This window comes from Vespula pensylvanica, chromosome 10 (genome assembly GCF_014466175.1).
Source record: "Vespula pensylvanica isolate Volc-1 chromosome 10, ASM1446617v1, whole genome shotgun sequence".
NCBI classification, from domain to species: domain Eukaryota; kingdom Metazoa; phylum Arthropoda; class Insecta; order Hymenoptera; family Vespidae; genus Vespula; species Vespula pensylvanica.
The window spans coordinates 4,598,299-4,620,025 of NC_057694.1; the positions used below are offsets into that span (position 1 = coordinate 4,598,299).

Sequence of the window (21,727 nt, forward strand, 5' to 3'; positions counted from 1 at the left end):
TCGAGTCACACGGAAATACGCCTCGTTAATGGCCATTCGCGCACATCGCTTATCGCTCAAATGCAAATAGCTGCGCCGGCTGTGTACCACTCGAATAATCGTAGGCGTCGATGTGAAGGACAAGAAAAAGGAAATCTCTCCCCCAATAAAAAGAAGAAAAAGAACAAAAATAAAAGACATGCAAGAATGGCAAGACCGACAGATGGCTTTCGAGAGATCTACGAAGTCGTCGCACCTCGACGTACTTTTATTGGTTTTCCATCTGGTGTAGGACGCGAGACAAGAACGAGACGAACTGTGTTACATTTTTCAGGAAAGGTTTGACGTTTTTTAGTCGTTTATACCAAAGAAATTCGACGGTTCGGAATGAAATATAAGTAGGTACTCATATATATAGTTACACGTAGATACTTATACGTATATACATATATACAGGATTATAGACGTACTGTTCTTTTTCTTCTGTCCAATCGAGGTCTTTGGCGGCGAGGAGACAGACGGGGGTCCATTGTGAATCGGAGGCTGTGGCTGATGCGGATGTACAGGGTACAACGCTGAAGGGGGAACGTGGGTCGGCATCACCGTAGCTGGTTGATGATGATCGCGATGATGATGAATGTTGCCTCCCGGGTAGAATCGTTCTCCACCCTTGAGGACGCTCGGTGGCGGTGGTGGTGGCATCATACCACCAGCTCCTCCTCCCAAAACCGCGGTGCTCGTTGAGCTGCTGCTGGGCACGGTGCTGCTGGTCACGGTTACGGCTAAAGCGAGAACGATGGTTTTTATTATAATACGATATTTTCTCAACGCAATGAATTCTTTTTTTCTTTCATTTTTTCAAACGTTTGACACAACAACCAGTAAGAACGTACTATATATAGAAAAGAAGGTAATAGCGAGTCGATGGAAAAGAGCACGCTGAGAAGTAGAATCTGAAGTCTCTCGTGGATGAGTTTGAACGAGTTTATCGCTCGGAGAGATAGCCAGATAGCTCATTACGTTGTACGAATCATTCTCGGCGTGCACTCGCCAGCTCGTTCGAGAGAAGGATGCTCGGAACGAATTAGGTAGAGACGAGTGCTCGCTCGGCGGAATGAAATGGTGGAATTTATCGTGCTCTGGGACAGTGGTCTAACCGCAACAAATGGTGCGCGCTAAGAATTATAATTGATAGGGATTATTTAAGAGGCGGAGAAAGGCCAGCAGAGAAGTGGAGGGAGAAAAATAGTAGGACGGAGGAAGAGGGAAAGAGGAAAGGAAAGATATGAAAGAATGAGACTGCCGAGGAGGACACGAACGAGTAGCGGTGAGTGAACCGCCTGTTATGGAAGTCGTTCCTCTTCTAACTGATTAAGGGATAATGAATTTATGGCGCGGTCCTTCTTTTCTCTTCCCCTTTCTTCATTCTTCTTCGAGTCGACACGAGATATGCGTGAACGAACGATGCGAGTGTAACGCGTGAAGTGCGAAAAACATTTCAAGAATGAAACTGAAAGATACCGACTTTTGATATAGTCAACGTTCGTAGTTTGTCTCACGTTTTTAATTTAGTAATAGTGATCGAAATAGGCTCGGAAAGACATTCTTTGAAAATTAGGTTTCTCCTCTCGTCTCTTCTTTTCTTTTTTGTTTTCTTTTTCTTTTCCTGAAGACCTATACAATACTCACAGTTGTTGCGAGACGTGGCTGATGAGGAGGAGGTGTCGTTGCTGCAGCAAACCTTGAAGACAACCTTCATGTTGTCGGAGGTGCATCGTCCGCCGATGCGCCTATGCAGATCTTCCTTGGACGAGGTGCTGATGAAGTAGTAATCGTGGCCAGGCAGAAACTCGAGGCCCCCCGGTTGCGGCGTGAACGGCCTGAAGGTGATCGTGTAGTACTTATCCTCGTATGGTTTGTCGCAAATTGCTATTAAGCGAGGACTTGGGTTTGTTATTCGACACGTCTCGTACTCCTCCTTGGACACCTGCAACGACGAGAAAAAAGATTAGCGGTCACGCCCACATCGTGAACCTGAAAACTCTCGTTTTCGTTACGATCGGTCACACAGGCTATGCGGAAAAAGCTACTCTTTTCTTCTCTCTCTCTCTCCCTCTCTCTCTCACTCTTTCTCTCTATGCTTCTCTTTGCTCAAGCACGACATTAATCGCTGATTGACTACTGTGAAAGAAGTTTTAACGGCCGGGGAACCGTGTATCGGGATACGAATGGAATTTTTGTCCGTCCTTCGAACCCTTTCTCGGCCTTTTTGCCACGTCGTTCGTGGCAGAAAGAAAGAGAGGAGTCGAGATCAGGAGGGAAAAGATCTATTGTGTCGATCCTAATCGCCGTACAGAGAGAACGGCGATCGAGACAATGGAGTGGACGCTACGAGGGAGGCCACGATCTGCGATTAGATCGGTCCGATGAGTTCGTGAAAATACGTGAACGATGCACGAACGTCTACGGTATCTGGATGAGGACGACGACAGAATCTTTGATAAGTTTTCAAAGGGGGAAAAGGGGAATTCGTCGCGACGTCGTCGTTGTCGCGAAAGCTATACTGCCTTTTGCTGACTGGCATGCCGATTACCGAGCGAGTCCAGACAATGTAAATGTCCGAAAGAGGAACTCTTTAAGCTTTGCACGGATCGTTAACGGCAACATCTTCGTTTCTTTTTCATTGGAAGTTCGCGCACGAAGTCACTTTTGGTGATGAGAGGGGAGAAAAGAGAGAGAGAGAGAGAGAGAAAGAAAAGCGGGTAGTCAAAGAACTGGTCTCGAGTAGTAGCAGCTGTCTAAACATTACGGAAACCAGCCTCAACTATTTTTTCGTCGTAAGACTTGTCCGTCATCGATGCACCCCATGGTTACTCGCGTTCCTCACCCACCTTCTCCTCTTTTTATCTCTATGTAAGTAAATTCTTGAAACAAATCGCTACGATATCGAGAATCGACGTACCCGTGAGATCTCGTGATCTGTTCTAAAGTTAAACCAACCGGCATTTATCTCGTTGGTACATGTATTTAGATAGGCGAGGAGAAATCTTTAAAACACTTACGTTATAAATGAGGTATTTTTCCGGATCATATGTGCCCAATTGATACATCGGACAAATTATGTTCACTTGATCGTACTCGAACACCGCGTTGTTCTTGTTCACGTCTATTATATGATCCGTGTTGTCTATTCGAAATCTGTAACAAAGAAAAAAGAAAAGATCATTATTGGAATAAAAGAAAAATTTTAAAGATTGGCGAAATATCAATGTTTCGAAAGGGTCTCGTTAGAACATCCTTTCGGTAGCCGAGCGTAAAAAAGTGGGGGAAAAGAAAAAAGGAAAGAACGACTCGATTTCGTAGGCACCCAACGTCTGATAGGCAGGCGCCTATAGTGTCGGAGCCTTCGCATAAGCGCAAGTAGGAGTCTACGCGCACACGCGTGTTCACGATCGCGCACGTACGAACACGAGGGAGTCTATTATACTGGGTGTTTCTACCATCCGGTTCGACGTCCTCCTCGCTCTCTTTCCACTCCGTCGGGTGTTTATTTTTGGAGTAAGTCGTCTCGCTGCCGTTTAGTCGGAGGAGCACCTATGTTTCTCTGTTTCTTTCTTTTTTTATCGAATCGATGAATTATCGCAAGACGGAGATATTTTTTGTCTTCGCGTTCACGAATTTTACGTTTGTGGAATAAAAATGTAGAAATATTATTTTTTTTTTATTTCTTCGTTCTCGATTTGATCGTACGCTCGGGAAAAATATGTACGTGTAGCATCTTTTTCGTCTTTCAACAAGTTCTGCATTTCTCCGAGTAAGGTATAATACGGATTGAAGAAACTCCAAAGGTATTTTGTGTTTGGGTTAGGAAAATCTTTGTTGGATGTTTCTTTGAATCGGAGAGTACGACGACGAACGAGGAAGAACGTCGAACACCCTGTATATGGGAGCTAGTCCGAGCGTCGGTGAGGATGGAACGAAAAGGTCGGTGGATGAGCAAAAGGAGAGAAGAGAAGAGGAGAAGGAAAAAGAAGAGAAGAGGAGAAGGTGGAAGACGGTTCCTATACAACCGGTTCTTTCCAACGGCGCTCGCACACGTTAACGCTCGCTTCTTCGTGTGGCCATACGATATACATGAGACTGTACGGTAACGTCCTCTGCGCCCTTCGCGCCGCCCTATTTAGCCCTACGTATCGCGAGAATTTCTTTCGATTTTCTCGCAAAGCTCCGATCTGAATTTGATCTTTCCCTTTGCCCGTCGAAAATGCTGTTGTCGAAGAAAAATCAAAAAGAATCGCTTAGATGGAAGTAAATAAAGGAAGAAAATTTCTTTGAACTCTTGAGTAAATAAGAATTTACGAGACTGTGGGAAAAGTCGATCGATTGGTTCGATCGATCGAAGGGTTCGACGTACCTTTAATGAACGTACGTACATATGTACAGACGACAACATATACGGTCGTTGGTGCAACAAGATGCAGCAGCGAAACGCGGGCGTCGAATATGCGCGTCTGGACGTTTCGGAGCATTAACGGACAATCTCGTAAGTGGGCGTGTAAGGGCTTGAAAATTGGAAGGTAGGCCGGGCCTTGGCGAAATTAACGTTTGGCGATAATATCCGTTCTCTCTCCTGGTGCCCCCATGTCGATACTATACGTCGACCCTAAACGCAGCTCGGCAAACGACGACCTCGACGAATCGCGCGTACGAGAAATGGAGAAAGAGAGAAAGCGAGAGAGATAGAGAGAGAGAGAGAGAGAGAGAGAGAGAGAGAGAGAGCACTCGCCGTTAACGCTTTACCAATGTGCGAGCGTGCGTGGGCGTGCACTCGCAACCTGGCCATTCACCAATTTCTCCAACAACGCGAACGGCGAGACTTTGATCGTTTTTCTCCCTACGGCTTTCCGGATTCCAAGCACGAACGTATTCGTTTATCTCCGTATACTTTTTATGGCGTTTATCATTTCCCATGGTGAAGCAAAGGCGGACTCCTTTCGGTATTATCTCGGCGTGCTCGTTAAGTTGATGCATTTCGCTTCGGTAGTCTCGATGTGTGATTTAAAAGAAGAAGAGAAAGGGAAAAAGGCTCCTTCTTCTCTACGCGAGAACGGTGTCATTTGCATATACCTATGTATTCGTAGGATCCTCGAGGACCCTTGTATTAATGCAATACGTTGCCTTCGTTCTTAACAGTTCTTTTCTGGCCTTAGGTAAATACTCGGCATGAATATGTATGGAGCCTCCTAGTGACCCCTTCTTAAACTCTAACGCGCGTGCAGGGATACGTTCTCAACTTCCCAGACCGTAGACAAGTTTCTATGGATCTCAGTGGATCCGGCTAGAACGTTATAATAATACCCATGCAAGGTGGTTTTATGGCCATCGATCCGCCTCTTTTATTATAGTGTTTAATATTTAAAAAGCTCTTTTCATCGTGTTCGCGCTTTTCATTTCTTCTTTTTCTTCGAATATGCCAATATTCGTGCCGTATTCGTTTGACTTTTGTTTGATTCGAACGCTTCCGTGCAAATATCCGAAAGTAAGAATTTTTATAAAAGATCAGGAGCAACGAGAGGAACGCTCGGTTGTAATTTGTACGCGACACTTCCTTTGAATTCGCTATCTAGGAGCCAATAAATATACGACTCGATCCCCACTACCGATCGCCATCACCCACCGCTGTCCCCTGGATACCAATTAACTACCGAATAAAACCTACGGAAGGGTCGGCCTAATTGGAATCTCGAAAAAGTGGGCGTGTACCGATCGGCGGATCCCATCGTCGCGAGTCCAACGAGAATTCCTATCCGTCGAGTATCGCGTCGAGAGAGTAATATCATCCTCTCTCTATCTCTTTCTCTCTCGTTCCTCGTTGTCTACCTCGTCATCGTCGATTTTCGATCTCGAGTTTGACTTCACCAACGACAATGAGCGTCGATTAAAAAGAAGCGCGCAAATGTTATTAGATAGAGAAAATTCGATTTAAACGAAGAGCGAACGGACAAACGATTTAGCGCTCTCCATGCTCGCATACCGACCCTTTAATCATCGATCCTCCTTTCAACCTTCCTTTCGTTAAATTAAACGAGCTCGGAGTAACGAAAGGCGAGTGCTCCTCTTTACTTACTCTCTCTCTCTCTCTCTCTCTCTCTCTCTCTCTCTCTCTCTCTGTCACGCCGCGTTTTCACGTATGATGCGCATGCCCGCGAAAGAGGAGAGGAGTACTAAGAGGAAAAGAAAGAGAATAGAAACGAAGAGAAAGAGACGAACGTAGAAAGACGTGAGTGCGAGGCGATGATGAGACGGATCGGGGGAGTCGTACGGAGAAAGCAGACGCTTATGCGTTAAGTGGGATTTTCTGGCAGGAATATCAAAGACGGGTTCGCGTCAAAGAGATTGTGCGCGAGAGAAGAGAGGGTATGTCCAGAAAGATGAAGAAGAAGACGAAGAAGAAGAAATAAGGTGAAGAACGAGAAAGAAAGGGTAGGACAAAAAAGAGACATCGAAGACATTTGGACGAAAACACGGGTGCAACGCTTGACTTCACCTTTATCTCTCATTCATCACACTCATTCTCGAAGAAACAATTGTGCACCGCACCGCACATCTTTTCCACGAAATTTTCTTTTGCTTTTTGACGTCAACGAGGGCATCAGAAATGAGAACAGCTCGTTTTTCGTCATGGAATTTTTATTGCGTGTGGAATTCTTCCCTCTACCGAAAAATCAGATATTAACTTAGAATCCATCGGGGGAAGTCAGGTACGAATATTCCTAACGACCTTGCGACATGTGTGACCGTGAAAGAATCATGAATGTTTTTTTCTCTCTTGGGAAAGATAGAGAGAGATAGAGAGAGAGAGAGAGAAAGAGAAGCGAGCGACGAGGAAGACGAATACAATGGTGTACGCGCGTGCGTTGATTATACATGCGCATATAATTATTACGCGATCGTATCGTCGGAAAACGTGCTTGGACGGAAGGAAGAGAGATGGGAATACGAACGATGCGTTTAGACAACAAATTACGGTAATATCGATAGTGTATAAATTGGACAAATGATTAGTACATGCAATATAATGGCAATGAAAACATGTATTTATCCAACAATTTGCATTTTGCATGTTTATCCATTTCCTATGTAACGTGCAAAATTATTAGCTCTTGCTATTTGCTCGATCCTTAATGTAATAAGTTAATAAGAAATACGAATTCGAGGTGAAAAGTAAATAGGAGGGAAACGAAATCAACGAAGCGTTCTTTCTCGGAAGGTGTTACATATTGGTTCCTCGCACCTGTCTCTCCCTTCGAAAGATGTCGGACGTCGACGTCGCGATTGGTTCCCTCGAGTGGTCTTATTTTGTACAGAACACCGGTCCTTTTGTTACGTACGCTAAGAAATGCGACTGAGAAAAAAGAAAAAAAAAAGAAAGAAAGAAGTAGAAGGAGAGAAAGAGAGGGAGAGAGAGAGAGAGAGAGCGAGAAGAAGACGAATGTAAGCGCTCGAGGATCATTTCATTCGCGAGGCTTTTTTAACCAACGTCTCGAAAGCCATCAGGAACGTTATTATTCGTTAACTTTGAAATATTTATCCGATACTTCTTCAGAGACTCGACAGCAGCACACCGTCGGCGAATTTGTCTCGCTCGTTCTATTTTCGTATTCCTTCCTAAGCAGGCAGAGCCGAGAGAGTCCACTGTGGTGAATGTGCACGTGCGAACGCGCACTTTGCATACAATCGTACAGTGCGCGATCGCGAGACCTTGAACTCTTTTCCGTGAACGTATCAGAAAAGTGGAAAAGTCGACGTTAAATTCTTCTCTTCCACGAGCAATCGTTACAAAGGGGTCTCATTGGTATCGCGAATCAGCTGTAATTTTCTTGTTGCGCGTTCGTGCGAACGGAAGAATAGTGAAAAAGAGAACTCTCTCCAAGATTTCGTGGAACACGGAAGACGAACGAGTCAACGAGCCGTCGGTTCTTAATTTCCAACCCGAGGTCAAATTCCGCAGAAGATATTTCTCCTTTTTCTTCTCTCTTTCTCGTCTTCATTCTTGTGGACATTTGAAGTGTAAAACGAACACGTATAGGTATATAAATCTTGTTAGTAGAATAATTTGTCGCAGCCATTCTGACTAATTCATTACCGATACCTATTCGGTTACGTTTTCCATTTTGCGTCGTAGAGTAATTTGCTCGAGCGTTGAAAATTAACAACATAATTCTCCTCGAGAACTAATAAGGAATACGTTCACGGTTAACGAGCCGTACAAATTTCTTTACACGCTTTCATTCGTGAAAGCAAGCGAGAGATCGATTTTTAAAGTAGGTAAATATCTCCGTTACTAATTAGTAATTACCCTTAAGTCAATTTATTTTTTGCAGTAATTAATACGGCCAATATCGAAGCAACTTTTCAATCAATGTCTAATCTCTTCCGTAGTGTTTTTTTTTTTAAACAGAAATATAGAAGATTCCAGTTATAATTTTTATAAAAAAATTTACTTTCTTCAGTAAAATCAATAAATACGCATAGATACGCTTAAGTATTTACGTTCAAAATAAGTTCAATTATCGGTGACTTCTGTGATAGCGAATTCATTGAATAATTCGGCATCTATCACGTCGAGATTTACGCTTCGACATATTCCATTCTAATTTATCAAGTCGTCACAACTTCGCAGAAAGATGAATACGTTTTGATATACCTATTTTTTTCGCGGTGCGTCTTCTCACGTATGAAAGTTCATCGATCGCAGTCTCTCGCGACTCAACGCGACCTATTAAAAGCTCCGCATTGGTCCGAACGTGGAACGGCGTACAAACGACGGACCGCAGCTTGTCGTACGCACGTCGCGTACCGCCTTCCTCTTTCCTTTCCTCGTCGAGGCGTAGAGACTCTAAAGTGGCTGGACGGAGTGTCAGTGTCGGTCGGAGAGATCAGAGGGCTGACGTTAAAAGAAATAGTTCGAGGGATCTTCGCGCACGTGTTTCTTCTCGCGCACTGTTCATCTTCATTTTTCTATATTATTAGCGTAAGCTATACAACGCGTAATTACTTTTCAAATTCGCTTTATCAATGGATAATGAATCATTTCGAATGTGCCGATAACTCAGGAGAAGACCACGCTTTTAACGATCTCTTAAATCTCAAACTGGTTTTTATGAGTTTTTTTTCCTTTTTTTTTTAAATTCGTCTATAATCCCAACCCCTTTTTTCGTAAGAGAGTGGATAAGATTCCTGTTGTCACTTCTCCTCTCTTTCTTTCTTACTATCTCCTTGTGAAAGTCGGATGTATGGCTGGTCTTCTCCCTCAGACAGTCCCTCGGCGAATGACACTTAACGACGATTTGATTTTACGATCTTCGTGTTTACGACGATCCCCAAACGTCGATTAGAAAGAAAAACAACGTAATATACCGTTCCTTTTTCGTGGAATATTGTGCGTGTGTATCGAGATGGTCGACCTTGGTAAACGAAAACTTTTTCGTTTTTACGGTAGTGTTGTAATAAGGTATTTGTATATACGCGTATACGTGAAGTCGATGAAAGGTTTACGATTATAGAAAGGCTCGTCTCTTCGACAAAGAAATGTTACGATCGAGCTCGATTTTCGATAGTATGGCCCGCGAACGAATCGATATTGTATCGTCTAAGTATCTCGCTGGAATTGAGATACAGTTGACTGAGTAAAAGGAAGAGGTTCCTATCAATTTTAGGTAACTTTGTCGCATCCCATTCGATTCGTTTAATTTTAGAATACCGGATGGTGAGAAAAGAGACAAGCGAGCAGAGGAAACTTTTATGGTAGTATATTTTTCCGGAGGATCGTTAATACGTCCTCGGTTATGTTCGACGTGGAAGCGTAACAAGGGGCCGAAGGTTAACGATCCCACCGAGGGTCTGAAAATGTAACGAGACCGATGTTTGCCTTCCCTACGCTGTACAGGCCACTTGTAACTTCCTTTAAAGTATAGTTTTTACCGGATCTTCGAGGCGATGGAATCCGAAAGGTGTTTCGAAACGATTCGATCGCGAATGCGAGCTATAGAAGTTATCTCATGCTCGTTTTCTGATAGGATTTAGATCTGAAATAGAACGAACGCCGGATAAGATTTCTAGTTTCGACAAGGATCCGTGTCGGGCATTGAGACATTTCTGTCCAGTCGATATGGAAGATAACCCGTGTCTCGATGCACGTTCGAGGTCAGGGCTCCGTTCCTGGGTCAGATCCTCGGGCACCCATCGTGTTGATATCCCCGAGATAGCTCCATTGTTTATGAACATCGTCGTGCGCGCAGGTAGGAGAAGAAGAAGGAGAGGTACACCCGTGCGACAGTTCGGGGTCACTTCCTAGTTGCCGACGCCGTGACGTTTCACGCCGGCGTGACACATCCGAGATTCTCGAGATTCGGTCACGAATTCGCGTGACCAGCACGTCGCTTCACTCGCGGAAAATCACTAAAGCAGCCTGACCCTTCTCTTGCATTTCTTCCTTCGCTCTTACGTTCGAGACGGGCCTTTGTCCCTCGAGAGAAATCGAGGGAAGCGATAATCCGCGCGCTTCTCTCTTCTCCTCCTATATAAGATATTATTATATGAAACGGAGCGTCGTCGTGTACGCGTAGAACGACGAGAGAATGTTCGCCGACGATAAAGCGGACGTAAACATTCTCGCAGAGCGTGGACGCGTCGGAGCTTTTCGCGCGAGTGTCGACGCATCTCGTGCGTTTGGAGATGTCGTCGTTATCGTTTATTTTCCGGCAGCACGGCTTAGACCACGCTCTCGAGAGATAACTTTTTGTCCTCGTCCGTCAACAACTCGACGACTCCGTTCGACGAAGAGTTCTCCTTCTCCTCCAGTTCCTTCCTACGTCACATCGAGCTCGATCTCTCTTCGCATCTGGCTCCACTGCGTTTCGAGGAAAGGAACTCGTCATCGCTTTATGACGTGATAAGCGCTCGAGTAAACTTTAAGGCCGTGCTCCTTCAAAACGGAACCCTACGTATCCTCTTTAACTGTCGACTTTTACCTACGCTCGTTTTCGCACGTGACTCCCCGGTCTCTAGGAGTAAAGAGACGGAGGAAAAAGGAAGAATAGGCGGAGAAGAAAGAGGAAAGGAAAGAAAGAGAAAAAGAGAAGAAAAGAAAGAAAAGAGGAGGAGAGAAAGAGAGGAGGTCCGAACGGACGACACCACGTTCGCCGTATCCCTCGGGACAAAGGATCTCCCTACGGTACCCGAATCTTCTGCCTTTGTTTGCCCTAAGAACAGCGGAGGAGGCAAGTGGTTGTGCCAATACACACCGGCAAGTGGCGTAGAAATCAACCTTGGGGATTCTCTCTCCTCCTCCTACATTCGTGGTCCAAAGAGCACTGTACGTGAATAGCTAGAAAGCCCTAGGTAAGATCCTAGGGCGGGGTAGCACGAGGCTCGACATAAATCCTAAAGTCCTAGACAAATGGAGGCCTAACGGAGCGTACGTACGTAGAGGATAAACTGGAGAGACATGTATTCGGTCTCCCTTTTCTATAGCGGAGCAACGAGCGCTAACGTTTTCCGTTTCAAGGTCTCGCACGAAAAGGTCACGGGATATACCTCTGGTGGAGAGGAGCGAAGCCATTAAGAACTGGTAATTTGGGTATTCAGGTACCACCGATGTGTCCCTTTATTTTTCTCTCATTCTGTTTTTCTTTTTCTCCTCTTTTCGATTCGTCGACGATTTTCCTTCGACTCGTCTTCGTTTTACGCTTTCTTTTCTCTCGCTCTTTCATCCTCTCCCTCTTTAATCCTCTTTACTCTGCTACCACTTTACTAGGTTGCTATCGCCGAGCTTACTTTCGTCGAATAATGCTGGCACTCGATCGTAGGTATCCTAGGTAAGGGCGCGACGACGAGCACGTAGCGCTACGCTCTTGATCTGGATCCTTCCTGGTCGTCGGAGGGAGACACCGCCGGCCCATTGTCATGACCCCGAGGTAGCACGGCGGAAAGAAATTATTGCGGACAGAAGTGGCACGCCGTGTTTGCGCAGCATTGTTGCCCGGAGTTAATAGTCTATGAGGGTAGCATGTAGGTAGACGTTTTCTTCTTTTTTTTTTTCTAAATGCATGCTACGAGCCAGACAAGTTGGAAAACGAAAGGGAGGATAGGGCGACGGAGTCTGTGTGACGAAAGCGACGAGATATTCCATGAAAAAAAAAATGATCGGACGAAAAACTTCTTTCTCGCTCCTTTCGTCTCTCCAGTTTAATTCGATTACAACGTTTCGAGCAAGCTAGTAGTATTCCGAAACCTTACAAGATGTTCCTTGTTCTCTAACGAGATTTTTTCGAATCTTTCGATACGGACAATTTCGAGTGCCTAATCGTTGGACCGTTCCTCGGGAAGATCCTGGCCACGGTGGTTATGGTGCTAGTATTAGAAAAGGCCTCGATCGCATTAATCTTCATGGTCCCGAAAATTCAAAGAATTCGTTTCTCCCATCGAAGAGAAATCGTGCTGGTTCTCTTTTCCCTTCGTTCCTATATTCGTTGCTATATTCTCCTTCTCCGCAACAACGCGGTAGACGCGACCTAAGGCCGTTCCTTTTGGAAACCATATATTTTTCGTTTCACAGTTCGCGGCGCTGTTGAATGCCCAGCCTCCATTCAGACAAGGCTGCATCTCTGGAGCAGCCCGCCAGGTATAAATTTTGGCGTCGGTTCTAAAAGGGAAGGGGGAAGAAAAAAGAAGGAAAAGAGAAGCTCGAGGTGAAGGAGGAGAGAGATCGGTCCCATGGTAATCGATTACCTCCCCCGTATCCCTAGAATTCCATATAGTGACCGGCTCCGTGCTCCAAAGATTGAACCCTTGATAACCGGAGCTCTCTTTCTCTCTCTTTCTCTCTTTACCTTTTTCTTCTCTTCCTCGCCTTTCTCCTTTCTCTCGCGTTTTTCTTTCACTCATGAATGCTCACGCGCTCGACCTCTTGCCTATTTTCTGCTATCCCCCACGAGTTCATAAATCCGAGCGCAGTTTCCAAAAATATTTTATTAATGTCGATTTTCTGATTTACACCCTGCTTCTAGCCAAAGCTTCATTCGTAAATTGAACCTCGGTAGAAATAGGAAGTAGAATGTTGGGGTATTAGATTTGACGGAAACATTCCTAAACGAGTAGCCAACTTGTAATACGATACTCTTCGACGTTTAAAGCCTGCTTTTAAATTCTCAAGAACAGACGCTGATTTACAAGTGACGAAGACGTGAAGGCGACGGAGCAGATGGTATCGCGCGTAGACGACGACTTAATTTAACTTTATACCCACGCGTTTCGTAAACAGCTTACACGAAGTGGCTATAACGTTGTACGCCGTTGGAGTTTCTACTCTCTGCTCTTTGATTCGCTCGATTCGGTTACACATAGAATCTTTAAGAAGGGAGAGAGGGTAGACCAGAATGCAACGAGCTTATCGCACATCGCTAGATTGCTCCTTCTCGGAAGACGACTATTCTTCCACGTATTTGATAAGGCTCATCGTCTAGATTACACGCCGGAGATATCCTTATCAAAAACGGTAAACGTACTTTTCGAGTTGGTTCGTTCTTCCATAAATTACGATTACTAAAATCGAAGCTAACATACGATACCATCGTACGTCTTTTTTCGAAGCTTTTCATAAGAGTTTCAATGAATTCGTGTTTGAAAAGTCGAGAGCCGAATGAAAATAGTCAAAGGAGGGGAGAAGAATAGATGTCAAAGACTCTTCGAAAACGTCTATCGCGACTTCTCCCTTCGAAAAGGGAATTCATAGAATCTCAGCGAAGGTAGTGGAAGGAATAAGTTCTTCTCGATACGTCTCTCACGCAGCTGCTTCTTTTTCTGGGCAGGGCCACGCATCTGCCTTGCCTTCTTTCCCGGTGCGTTCCCTCCTCCTTCTCTATCCGTCTGTCTCTCTCTCTCTCTCTCTCTCTCTCTCTCGTTCTGGTCATCTTCATTTCGGGCCCGCGGCACATTACGCGGCACATTTTCTCCGTACGCGTATCGGCTTCGTTCTCAAAAGGCCGGCCTCCCCGATCTCCTTTCTCAGCCTTTATCCTACCTCCAAGGTATAGGCCTCGATAATAATATCTCTTATATTTTTGGATGCAAGTAATAACGAAAATATTATAGAGACGAGCACTCCGGCTTGTTCGATGATACGTCGTTTCGTAGCGTTTCATAAGCTACGATCGGCCTGTCCGAAACAAGCAGCTTTGATATGGACCACCCTATGAAACGGAGAGAAATAAAAGATAGAAAGAAAGTGGATGTAGGGAGTAGGAAATTTGTTGTACTTTTTCGTCTGCACTCAATTCGAAATTCATTCTTGGGTATGTACTCCTCAAGATTTCATTCATCTTCTCGAGGTAGTCATCGAAGGCGTAAGGATGTTTGCTGTACGATGAGTGGTCTTCGCGGAATCTCAATGCTCCTCGTTTACACAGCGCTTGAGCGTGCGCATTGTGTATTTGGCGAGAGACTACCATGTGCGCGTCCTCATGGACGCAAAGCGAATCGAAAGAAGGACGAATAAAAAGAGAGAGAGAAGGAAAGAGGGCGAGGGTGAGAGAAAGAGAGGGAGACAAGACGACGAGAAATGATCTTCTAAGGTATTGTGTATCGAAAGTTCGCGTTTAAGTTCCATTCGGTCGAATAAAAATCCCAATGGATCCGGAGGCTCTATTCAAAACGAACGATGGAATCGTATAGCGATGGGATTCTGTGAGCGAAAACGCATTTTGGTTATACGAAAATCCATGAAGAGGAGTTGTGGCGTACGGACGATAAATCTAAACGTATCGAGAGCTTCTTTTACAGGATCTTCTTTATATATTCTCTCTTTTTTTTTGTCTTGCTCTATCTCTAAATGTGTAGTATTCTTATCGGATTTCATAGGATAGATGGACGACTAACGCGTGACTCTCAAAACCAGTCTTCCTCCTGCCAAGATATGTACACAAATCTCTCTCTTTCTCTTTCTTTCTTTGTTTTACTAGTGCTAGATATGTTAGAGTACGACTTGACACATAGCTTACGTTTTCCGTGCCTTCGTAAACGCTTATGCGTCAAAGGTCGCGTTGATTTCTCGCGGCACGTGAGACGCATGATAAGTGTATGTACGTAAAAGAAAAGAAGAAAAAGCAAGAAAGAAAAAGAGAAGGACGCAAAGAGGAAGAGCTCGTACCCCGAAGGTAGAGTGCTTCGATGGTTTAGAGACGAGCGCACGATTATACGACGAGAATCTGAGATGAGAGCTCGAAGGAGTCGTCGTTTCGCGGCGAACTTCCACGTATGATGGGCGAATTACCGCCAATCGACGATAACTTATCGATGATTTTAGAATAGTGCCGCTAGCGAGAACGACGTCGGCGTCTTCTTTGCGAACCCGATAATTTGCCAAGCGTTATACGTTCCCGATCGATCTTCTTTTTCTTCTCTCTCTTTCTCATCTTTTCTCATCAATTCCTTGCCGATAAATAATGATTTTGGCAAATCGATATCCTTACGTGAAAAGAATTCGATCGAACGTCTTTAAAAGGACTTTCGCAGTTTACGGCTAACCCAAAAGCAAAACATCTACTTTTCAGCGAGCTCGATTAAATCGTACACTCTTCTAACCAGTGCACCGTATGATACAACGAACTCTCAGGAAGCAAGAAGCATCGATTTAATTTAAACTGGCTTCGCGGCTTCTTTTTCTTTTTTTTCCCTCCTCCTCCTCCTTCTCCTCTTCCTTCTCCTTTCCTTCTCTCGATTGCTCTGTAATTAAATTGCAAACGATCGGCTCGGTACATCTCGAGTTACAGATATCTTTTTCTTTCGTTTTCGCGTTGAGGAGAGAGCAACGTTACGAGTTACGAAGAGAGTCTTTTAAGAGACACGATCTCTCCGAAGTACGACTTAATACTACCAGCGTTTTCACAAGTACGGCGTAATGAGTTTACATCACGCATAGTAGAGATTTGTTATTTTCCTGTGTCGAATATCTTTTGTGTCCTACGTATGAGATCACCTATTGTTCAGACAGTCCTTACATATCAAAACAACTTATCAAAACAATGGAATAGAAAGCGATCGATCAATATGCGAGGACGCGATAACACCTTTTAAATTATCTATGAAGAATACTCATAGATTATTACTAAGCAGAATTAACGATCTCGAATCGCGCTATCTACGTAGAGATAATGTAAATCGAATAAAAAAGATTAATATCTCGATCAAAAACGGATATGACAATGAATTTTTTCTATTTTAAAATATTCATATATTTCTTTCTCCGTTGTATTCGCTGGAAGAATAGAACAGATGGAGCGTATAATTTCGTTTGCGAGAGCTCGGAAGAGATTAGAAAGCGTCGACAAATATTTGTCAGTTTTAACCCTCGACCTCTGACGTAGCTCGAGCTATGCAACCATAGAAAAGAAGAACGAAGTAATACTCTTAATCTGTGTATTTTCGCGACGCTTATCTTCGCACCATTTGTCAATCTCCGATTATACGTACACTCTCCTTGATTACCTTATAATCGAACACGAACGATAAGGAATGATATTAAAGCGGAACGTCGATCGTCGAAAAGGAAAAAGAATTACGCGAACGTTACGGTTAAACTCAAACTCGACTCGAAAAGAGAGGGGTAGCGAGCGATCGGTCACACATCGCCCGTTCGATGAAACTTTAAACGGGAACGAGGAACGAAGCGAGCGTTCGTTTCTTATCGTTTTAGGAGCTGTCAAACACTCAGGATCCTCATTGTGCCGCGAAGCGTAGTAAGAAAACACCTTGAAACTTGGCGGCCATCAAATTCTCTCTCTCTCTCTCTCTCTCTCTCTCTCTTTTACTTGACTGGCAGCTCGTAAAAGCTGCAAGATTCTCTCTCTCTCTTTTTCTCTTTCATCGTTGCTCCGCTTTTCGATTCTCCTCTTCCCGTGTACACGCGCTTCGAATAGAGGAGAACTCACCTCTTTCGCTTTTGCAAATTGCAATTAACGTTTTTACTACGGCCGAATCGAGCGGCTCTCCTGGATAAGCTCTCGTAACAAAGCGTGCAAAATCGAAATTATGGCATGGCCGATCCAAAGGCCTCGATTACACGCGCCTTCTTACAAAGTAGAATTTCGTTAATTTCGTAATCATGCTCGAGCGAGACACCTTGCGTGTACGATCTTTCTCTTTCTCTCTCTCTCTCTTTTTCTTTCTTTCTCTTTCTCGATCTTATTTTACAATGGTAACGTTCGGAAATCTATTCTTTTTCTCTCTCTCTTTTTTTTTATCCCACGCACGTTTCACTAATTGGTTCTTCGAGAGACGCGCGTTTTTATTTGCCATTCGATTACCGGTTACATGCGAAACGTAAAAAGATATCCTTCGACCTTCTCCTTTTTCGCGAGCAACGAGCTCTTTCTTTGTTGATGGATACCGAACGATGCCACTTTCGTCGGTATAACGTGCGTCAAACTGGTTTTTACCTTGTATCTAGTCTCGGTACCAGGTGCAGAAGCGCGTAAATACCTTCGATTATTCGTCGCGCTTCTCCTATTTCTTTGGACTCGTTCGTGGAACGTCGGTCCTATCGGCATAACCGGAAGTCAAACGCGACGAAAGCGATATCCGCAAACTGCACATGCAGCGACACATTTGACGCTTGCGATAACATCTTATCCTTTAACGGGACGTTCGTGGAACGAACGAAGCCCGTTCAGGAAAGAAATTTTCTCACCAATTTGCAGACTTGTACGATCGATATTTCTACGTATATATGTATCTATTTACGTTTCTGGAAAAAAACTGGAAAGATCGTCGTGGTTATGGTCGGAAAATAATTAAAAGAAACATAACGGCGTGGATACACTTAAGCAACATCTTTTAATACTTTTTTCACAGTGTAACTGAAGGCATTAAGCCTAAGAACTGGAACTAGCGTACCGACTAATCACCGTGAGAAATATTTCACGAAGGCGCCTTCATTATTGTTGCTTTTTCTACTAAATAAAGCTTATAAAAAGGAGAAATAAAAAAAAGAAAGAAAAGAAGTGGAAAAGTGAGTATCGCGAAGAGTTTCGATCGAATTCTTCTTGCAGTGATACCCTTCGACGTTCGTACGTACTTATCTACCTACGCGAAAAAAAATATGCTTCAAGTGTTGGAAACGCGCTCGAAAGGAGAATCGTAAGTAGCGATAAAGGCGGACACATCGAAGGCGAATCCGTGCGGACGATTAAATCGAGAAAAGAATTGCCTCGTCGTCGTCCAGGGACTAACAGCGTGTAAAATAAAATTCTGTGAATACCGTGCTACCGGCTACTGGCTTTCTTGGGAGAACGATTCGATCGCATCGCCGCCGCCGCCGCCGCCGTCGTCGTCGTCGTCGTCGTCGTCTTCGTCGTCGTCCTCGTCGTCGTCGTCCTCGTCGCATTGAGTGAATTATCGTTCGGGTAGTTAACGAGGAGGAAGAAGAAAGAAGTAACGAGAGAGCCTTGTGTAGCTGCCCATCGATGGAGCCATTCACGGAGTAAGTTCGTGTGTGTGCGAGAGAGACAGAGAGACAGAGAAAGGAAAAAGACGTAAGGAAAAATGTAGAGGCTGTCGTTAGCGTGTCCAATGCATGGCCCGTAGAAATTCGATACTATCGTAGTTTTCGGTTCATACCGTAGAAGAAACAGCAGTTTTCCTTGTTTTTGGACATGATAGAGGATCCCTCGGTCCATCGAAGAACACATGTCTTTTTGGTAGAACTGACTATGGGTTGCCATAATCCTCCCTTTCGTTTCGATTTTCAACATTCCACATCTCTTGTTGAGCACAAGGAATGCCCTTTGGCCGTTGAAGAAGACGACGATGACGACGACGTGCTCGAGTATTGCGTCCCGGAAAAGCGAGCTCGAAAGAATAGCGCGTAAGGGCATTGAAAAGAAAAAGAAAGAGAAGGAGGGCGGATGAAGAGAAGAGAAAGGAAGCTGATGGTGCAACGAGGTAGAAAGCGACCAGTCCAGAGCCAGGTATTCTATTATGGTCGGTTATCTAGATTATGGCATTCCTACTTCGAGGAACCTGGCAACCCTGGGGTGGACGGAATGGGGTGTTTGAGGATAACCAACGAGAGTCTCGAGCACCCATTAATCCTTCTCGCTTGGGTAAGACCACGAAATTAAAAAAAAATATATATATATATGTATATATATGCGTGTTATAGATATGTAGTACGAAGGGAATCTTAGAAGAGAAGGGGTTTTGGAAAGAAAGAAAACGGTCGACTAAAGTTGGCTTCAGGTAGTTCTGTCCGCCTTTCCTCTCTCTATTTTCTTCTCTTCCTCTCTCTTTCTCTTAGTCTTTGCTTTCGAATCTTAAATTTATGGTACGTTAAATGAGACGCACTGGCAATAGCGTTCCAACCGATCGACCCACAGTCGTTCGTTAACCATTCTCCAAGAACCTATATTTATCGAAACCACTCGAAGAGATACCCGATGGACTCGTAACGAATTGCTTCTGGAAAGGCATATCAATTTATTTCGCTTTCGTTTCTCCCTATACGTATTTCGTTCTCTTAAAGTTCTCCTGATTGTTTTTAAATTTAAAATTAAAAGAAGCTATCGCAACTCCTACTCCTCGTCTTTTTACAGTTTTTTGCCAACAGCGATCTCCTTCATATTTTCGTATTTATTTCTTCTTTCTCCTTTTTCTATTTTTTTTTCTTTTTTTATTGCATGGCGCCTCGAGGGTGAAGAGAATTATCTTTACACCAGCGGTAGAGAAACAAATAAATTCGTGTCTATATGTCGATCCATTAGCCAGTGGTTTTCCGGCCTTTAAGATCCCACCCATTAATCATCTGTGGCCACGGTAAAAAATGTGTAAACTTCGAAGAAACGTGTAGAGATATGTCGAACAAAGAAGATAATCAACGATGGACCCGGGGTTCCTTTCCTTCAGCAGGTAGAGAAAAGAAGTATCGTTCTTTTTTTTAGATGCGGGGAAAAACATGAATTTTTTCGGTTTTCCTATTTTAGTGAAACTTGATAGCGGATGGGTACGATTAAGTATGCAGCAAATAGTAAATATAAAAGAGATTAAAAAGTTCGCGTAGACAGATGCATGGTGCCGGAGCAACGTGAGTTTTTTCTTCTGTTTTTTATACTTGTTTTCTTTCTTTTTTATCCTCTCTCTTTTTCTGTCTGTCCAAAGGGATGAGAGAAAACAAACGAGTTCGTGTCAATATGTCGATCCATTAGCGCGTAGTTCTTCGTGGTTTAGAGCCCTCCACGGCTCATAAAAAGTATACAGGTTTACGTTTCCAAGATCGTAGCCATTAGCGTGGACCCGAGAACGATTAATGCAAGTATCGTTAGGGTGGACCGCGTGAGATAAGCTCGTTAAATTCCTTTTGTCTTTGTCCGAAGCTGCGAGACGAAAGAAGATATATGAAAAATGAAATCCCGATGATCGTTCGCATATGCGTCTTATTTAGAAAGAGCTTATGATATATTCGGAGAACGAAAAATCATAAAACGAAAAAATTTTAATAGCGAACCTTGAAAGATTAGCCCATAATACTCTCGTAACCTCGACTCGTCGGCTAAATTCTATTATAAATATATAATTCTCGTATCAACCGGAATACTTTTATATTTTTGGCATGCATGCTCAAATTAAACTCTTACCTACATTTTTAGTACGGAATGCATGCTCAATTTAAACTTTTACGCGGTAATTAAAATTCATTTTATTTTCTTCAACGCAATGAAATTCGATTAGTTCATAAAAATATGCGCGATAAAATGAATAGGATAAATAAGAGAAATGTTTTAGTAAACAATTTCTATCAAAACATTCTTGTAATTGGAAACAATCTATTGTTCACCTTGTAGAAATTGCGATGCAGATTTATAAGAAAAAAAAAAGAAATAAAAAAAAAGAATTACTAAATGAATCGGTATATAGGTCGTAGTTGTAGAAAAATCGAATACCTGGAGGAAATCAAACGCGATCGCTTAAAATGGAAGGTGTTAACACGTTACCTCTCGGTTGCGGTAGATCGATTAACAAACGCGATAACAACGATGATTACTTCATTAAGCGATGGCGCCGGACTGTCCGTTGCGCGAAACTCGTACCGTTCATTGAGGGAGTAAGTATGAGAGAGAACTCGCTAACGTAACAGTAAATGCTCGATAAGCGCGAGCGAGCGAACTCTGGGCGCTTGTGTGCACCGAAAGAGTTTAGTGCAACGTCCTGTCGGTCCTTGAACGAGTCGTAAACGAGAGAAATCCAAGGCTTTCTGCTCAACTCCACAGATGGCGTACTCTGTTCATCTTTCTCTACTTTAGAGCGGCAAAGCACTCAAAGAGTTCGTTCTTCGAAGTAGAGAGGAACGTTGAGGTTCGAAGACCTCAAAGACGACTTTCGTAAGAGCTCCTCCGAAGAACCGCATCCTAATATGTACCTCCGTTTTGAGACTCGTTGCGAGACCTTTTAACCCTTGCTTTGTCTTTTATAAAATAGTTTCATTCTTCTCTTTCTTATCGCGTATGAATGATACTCGTTCGCATATGTTCATGATGCTTGAATAACGCTGATATATTTTTCTAATAAAAGGGAATAATACCAGAAAGAAAGACATATGAGAGGAAAAGATACGGAAATATGAAATGTGTTTTTATAAAATTTAGTATTACATTTTAAAATATGTATCTAGTAAAAGAGAAGTAACACAAAGGTAAAT

General features: G+C 43.6%; 1 protein-coding gene across 2 annotated transcripts in view; it reads right to left on the reverse strand.

The window, feature by feature from the left end:
• The window catches only part of LOC122632408 (ephrin-A5), a 649,201-nt gene that overhangs the window by 7,924 nt on the left and 619,550 nt on the right, over positions 1-21,727 (reverse strand). For both annotated transcript variants that reach the window (XM_043819150.1, XM_043819148.1), the window contains 3 exons: positions 3,042-3,177; positions 1,669-1,966; positions 450-761 (listed from right to left, as the gene is read on the reverse strand). In XM_043819150.1, coding sequence (XP_043675085.1) covers positions 450-761; positions 1,669-1,966; positions 3,042-3,177 — 746 coding nt within the window. The remainder of the gene's footprint in view (positions 1-449; positions 762-1,668; positions 1,967-3,041; positions 3,178-21,727) is intronic.